This window comes from Coloeus monedula (assembly GCF_965178545.1).
Source record: "Coloeus monedula genome assembly, chromosome: 1".
NCBI lineage: Eukaryota > Metazoa > Chordata > Aves > Passeriformes > Corvidae > Coloeus > Coloeus monedula.
The window spans coordinates 50,500,682-50,506,311 of NC_138781.1; the positions used below are offsets into that span (position 1 = coordinate 50,500,682).

The window sequence follows — 5,630 nt, forward strand, 5'->3', positions numbered from 1 at the left end:
CATATGATCTTGTTTCTTAATATATGGCTATTTTGAAGGACTCTGATCTCAAGTTAGTTTATCTTAAGCAGAGTAACACTATGAATGCTGAAATTTTCCGTTTTCTCAACAGGCTGCATGCTAGAGGACAATTTTGCAGGTAGTGGGTAGTGCTGTTACTGACAGAAGGTTTCTAGAAATATCACTTTACTAGAAGAGAAGGCAGTCTCATGTGTGCTGAAGGATCAGCCAATAAATATTTGGTCTATATATTGACTGTATAGAAACCCACTTGTATTTTGCTTAATTAATATGCCCAACTCCAATCAGAGGGGGAAAAACTGCCTTTTCTGTCTGTTTTGAGATGGAATTCAGTGCTGCAAAGTACAGATCTGTGCTGTGCATAAGATGCTCTATGGGGTGAAGAGAAGACCTTCTTGGCAGTTCCAACAAGGAAATAAAGCATAAAGGAGCTTGATTAAGAAACTGTTCTCATGTAAGCTTGATATGTAAGCATTGGTCCAAGATCATGCCTGCCACTCTGATTTCAAACTCTTGATACCATCTCTTGCATTTGACATGCTACTGGTATGATAAAATGCATACTTGCTAATTGTGTTATCGAACTGTATTTCAGCAATTGTGGCCAAAGTCAAGGAGGTTTCTGACCCCAACTGGACCCCCCCACCCGAAGCTACTCTGGTATTGACCCAGGATAATTTTGACGAAGTTGTGAATGGTGCTGACATAATCCTGGTAGAGTTCTATGCTCCATGGTAAGCAAGAAGGCAGTTGTGTATTTGTCTAGCACAGATGACGTGAACACACTTGGTGAGCCTGTACTCTGTTGTTATGCCTCTTTACACACCTTTGCCTTGTGCAGGTGTGTGTAGCTCTCTTGTACCTCTGTTACAATCTGCATCTAGGATCATGTTGCAAATCACTTGCAGACTAGACTGAGTCTATGTCTCAGCAAGGGGTGGTGTCCAAATCCTCACTGGAGGTTCACAATATTTATTAATTTGGCAACACACTGATACTGAAAACCAAAGAGAACTGGTCCTTAGTTTAAAAATGGCCTCTAAAAATGAAGGTCCCTATAGTAGTGTGAGGCCAGGCACAGAGGCCAGCTTCAGGTTGGAGAGACACATTTTCCTAGGCTGAAGTGCCCTCTGTAGATTCAGTGATCCCATTTCTACTTTCTGCATTCTGGAAGACTAAACTCTTCCACTTCAGAGGTACAAGGTACCTGGCAGGCTGAATGGCTTGTCAAAAATGAGCTCTGCTCTCCCTCCCTAGGTGTGGACACTGCAAGAGGCTTGCTCCAGAATATGAGAAGGCTGCCCAGGAGCTCAGCAAGCGCACGCCTCCCATCCCCCTGGCTAAAGTCGACGCCACAGCTGAAACTGAGCTTGCAAAGAAGTTTGATGTTACTGGCTACCCAACTCTCAAAATCTTCCGCAAGGGCAAACCTTATGACTACAGTGGTCCACGGGAAAAATATGGTACTGCAACTTATGCCTTTTTGTATTTTCTGGGGGCTTGACCACAAATATTTTGCAGACCTGTTAATGTCATGGCAGTTGGGAAACTTGAAAAATTGTGCTCTCATACCTACAGAGGCCAGCAGTTTAAATTTGTCTCTAATCTTTATAACATCTTATGGTGGTACTATCAGCTCCTTTCAATATAAAATAAATTAAATACACATGGTGAAGCAGTGGCAGTATGAGTAAATGGTCAGATTTTGGTTGTACTGGAATGCACCATGAGGGCTAGAAAAATACTCATTATTAAGTTTTAATAAGAGGAAGGACTTAAGACTATTCAAGCAGCACTTTGACTCATAGCAGGTTCAGGAGACAGTGAAGGATCTGGAATTTCAGAAAGGAGGGTTACTTGCAAGATCAACTAATATCAATGGATTGTGTGCTTGGTCACCTTTTCTGGAACCAACCTGAATGGGAATATTCAGAACTGCAGCTTTAAAAACTTGGACTGAGGTCTCGCTGATTTGTTCTTTAAGTTATTGTAGGAGGGCTGCACAGGGGGAGAGGTGTCCGTGGGAAATGTGGTATTAAGCAATGTTGAGATGGAATGCCTGAACCTTTCAGTTCAATAAATGTTCTAAGCAACTTTTTGGGGGCGGGTTTGTCTCACAGGTATTGTCGACTACATGATTGAACAGGCTGGTCCTCCATCCAAACAGATTCAGGCTACCAAGCAGGTACAAGAATTCCTGAGGGATGGGGATGATGTCATCATCATTGGTGTCTTTAGTGGAGAGAATGACAAAACCTATCAGCTCTATCAGGAAGCAGGTAAAGAATGTTTTAAAATATTAATTAAATATATGTTCTGTTGGGATTCTGCCTAGGACTTTGGGCATGGAGAGATAATTTATTTCTGCTCCTAGTTCAGTAGGGAAGGTTGGAGAGTAATAAGAAGTAGGAGGAAGGGTGATCTTCTACTTGTACTCAAAACATAAGCTCACACCAGATTTTGAGGCTGTAATTAAGTTGTCAGCCAGTCACTGAATATACCTCTGCTTGGTAATTGTGTCCCTAAAAACGTGTGGACTAAAGAGGAGGGAAAATTCCTTCCTGAGGAACAAATCACAATTTCTTGGCTTAAAGCCCAGATATGTTTGCTGTCTGTTACTCTTGTTTCATATCTGGCAGTCCAGAGTCAGTCTTCACAAAACTCTTTTGGGGTGAGAAGCCTGGAGAAAGAACCATCATCCACTTCTGGGTCAGTTTAGCTAGACCATTCCTGGCAACCTGTCTATGTCTGATTTTGGGGCTGCTGTCGTAGCTGGATTAGGAGCTGATTTGTTTGCCTCAGCATGGCAAGATACAGAACTGTTTCCCAGGCTGCCCCAAAGCAAATAGTTTGGCTAGCTGACCTATTTGGAGGAAAGCCAAGAGGTAGGAGACTGATAAAAGAATAACTGTTTTGCTGTATATGTTTTGGAAGCTGTTCAAGGTGTTTGAGTGTAACTCCTCAAGTGGATGGGATGTTGAACAGCATTCAAGTAGTGCTACTGGAATTGTATGTATATTCACATGCTTCTCACCCCTGGATGAGAGCTGTTGTCCAAGACTGGGTTGTTCTGTGTCACTTTGAGAACAGGAAGAGAGTTTCCTTGCAGTTACAGTCTCAAGATCTCAGTTGCAGGCTGTCAGTTAATTTCTAATGACTTTTCCTTCACCTAACCTAAATTTTTCAGCTAACAGTTTGAGAGAAGATTACAAGTTCCATCACACCTTCAGCAATGAGATTGCAAAACTATTGAAAGCATCTCCAGGAAAACTGGTTGTCTTGCAGCCAGAAAAATTTCAGTCAAAGCATGAGCCCAAGATGCACGTTCTGAATCTTAAGGTGAGTAGCTGGTACAGAGCTAAAAAGTTTGTGTGTGGGATTGAAGGTTCTCTTTCTCTGTATTTATGGTCAGCTGGCATCTTTCTGTTGGAAGTACTCCCACTAGATATTTGAGTCAATCTGTTTGTCCACTGAAACTGTATTGCTTTGTTCAAGAGAACTTTATGAAATTAGTCCAGACGTTACGTTTTCAAATAATAATTTGTCCTTACAATATTCAGTACTCAAAGGTATGAAGAATGCCATGACAGCCTTGTTTTTATAATGCGCCTTTCCCTCTTTCACATTCATGTGTGTACCAATATTGGTTTTTTAGTAATGTGTAACAGAAATGCTGCGTAAATCTGTTTGTTTGAACTTTTTCCCAATTTCTTTAAGCAGGACTCTACAGATGGATCTGAGATTAAAGAGCACGTGCTGAAACACGCTTTGCCTCTAGTCGGTCATCGCAAGCCTTCCAATGACGCCAAGAGATACTCCAAGCGTCCTCTAGTGGTTGTCTACTATTCTGTGGACTTCGGTTTTGACTACCGTGTTGGTAAGTTTGCTGCTGTTGCCCTTTCTCCACTTTGAGAGGAAGCAGGCACTAAATAACTAGGAATTACCAATCCTGTCATGTTCTGGTTTTTCAGCTACCCAGTACTGGAGAGGCAAAGTCCTGGAAGTGGCTAAAGACTTCCCTGAATATGTGTTTGCTGTTTCTGATGAGGAAGATTATTCTTCTGAAATAAAAGACTTGGGCCTGCTTGAGAGTGGGGAGGATGTCAACGCTGCCATTCTGGATGAAGGTGGCAAGAAGTATGCCATGGAGCCAGAAGAGTTTGACTCTGATGTACTCAGGCAGTTTGTGCTGGCATTCAAAAAAGGTACAGTTTCTAAAATAGGGTTCTCTAAGCTATTTTGCTTATCCTTCCAAGAGTTCTTTCCTGAGGCAACACTGAGTGTGTTTTACAAGTCTAAAATGTTTCTGTGGTTTTAAGGTGTGAGCTGATCATTCATATTTGGGACTACAATAATAAATAACAGGTTAGGACTCTGGGGATGGACAGCCATAAAAAGAGCAGAAGGGTTCTAAGGAATTGCAAAACAAACTGTTGCCCATATTTCACGAGGTTATTGGGCCAAAAGGTCACCAGTTAACAATCCTGTGTTTCATGCTGAGGCAAGTTCGTTTGCTGCTGCAGTGATTTTTCCCTGGCAGAAGGATGTACTTCTCCCCTTTCTTAGGGGACATTGTAAGGGCTGCTCTTACCACATTCTAACAGTGTTGTGTTTTGCTTCCTTCTAGGAAAACTGAAGCCAATTGTGAAGTCCCAGCCAGTGCCAAAAAATAACAAAGGGCCTGTGAAAGTGGTAGTGGGTAAAACTTTTGATACCATAGTGATGGATCCAAAGAATGATGTTCTCATAGAGTTCTATGCCCCATGGTGTGGACACTGCAAGAAACTAGAACCAGTGTATAATGAGCTAGGCAAAAAATACAAGAATGAGAAAAATCTAATTATAGCCAAGATGGATGCTACTGCCAATGACGTGACGAATGACCACTACAAAGTGGAGGGATTCCCCACCATCTACTTTGCTCCGAAGGACAAGAAGAACAACCCTATTAAATTTGAAGGCGGGGACAGAGATTTAGAGCATTTGAGCAAATTTATAGAGGAGCATGCAACAAAACTCTCCAGAACAAAAGAAGAGCTTTAGATAAGATGAGGGTGGTGAAGAAAAATTGTTTGTACAATGTAGTTAAAATCAAGTTACTGACAAAATGTTGTGAGAGAAGAATTAAGCAGTTTTGAGCAAAGAGGTTCTTGAACAGTAAAGCAATTGCAGTATCTTTTTTTTTTTTATATGGCAGATGAGTTTTTTTCTGGACACTGAACTTAATACTCTAATATGAATGTCTTATGTTAGTTACAGTTTTGATCTTTGGAGAAAAATACATCCTTTATTTTTTGTGACTATCTTGAGCTTTATTTTTTGCCTCCAATGCAGCCGTTTTTAAGTTAAAAGACACTACCAAAAAGAGAGAAGCAGATCCCTCAGACAAACAGGTTTCTCTTATTTGTTGTTACAGTTACTGGGGGGAGCAGTCTTTTCAGCTAGTCTTTTCTGTTACGTTTCTGTGTACCTATTCATGTGACTATCGCTGTATACATAGCTGAGGATAAGAGTGGAGGTTTTCTAAAGTGTGGATGGAATATTTGGTCCTACTGAGATAAGACACAGGTGCTTGCTAACTAAATATGCCCTAGACCCGTTTTAGCTTT

The 5,630-nt window shown here is 41.2% G+C and overlaps 1 protein-coding gene across 1 annotated transcript in view; it reads left to right on the forward strand.

Annotated features, from left to right (window-relative positions):
• The window catches only part of PDIA4 (protein disulfide isomerase family A member 4), a 12,480-nt gene extending 7,156 nt beyond the window's left edge, over positions 1 to 5,324 (forward strand). The window contains exons 3-10 of the mRNA XM_082277799.1: positions 113 to 139; positions 617 to 755; positions 1,279 to 1,484; positions 2,142 to 2,300; positions 3,209 to 3,360; positions 3,742 to 3,898; positions 3,993 to 4,226; positions 4,649 to 5,324. Of these exons, the coding sequence (XP_082133925.1) occupies positions 113 to 139; positions 617 to 755; positions 1,279 to 1,484; positions 2,142 to 2,300; positions 3,209 to 3,360; positions 3,742 to 3,898; positions 3,993 to 4,226; positions 4,649 to 5,064 (1,490 nt within the window). The 3' untranslated portion in view covers positions 5,065 to 5,324. The remainder of the gene's footprint in view (positions 1 to 112; positions 140 to 616; positions 756 to 1,278; positions 1,485 to 2,141; positions 2,301 to 3,208; positions 3,361 to 3,741; positions 3,899 to 3,992; positions 4,227 to 4,648) is intronic.
• Positions 5,325 to 5,630: the final 306 nt, after the last annotated feature.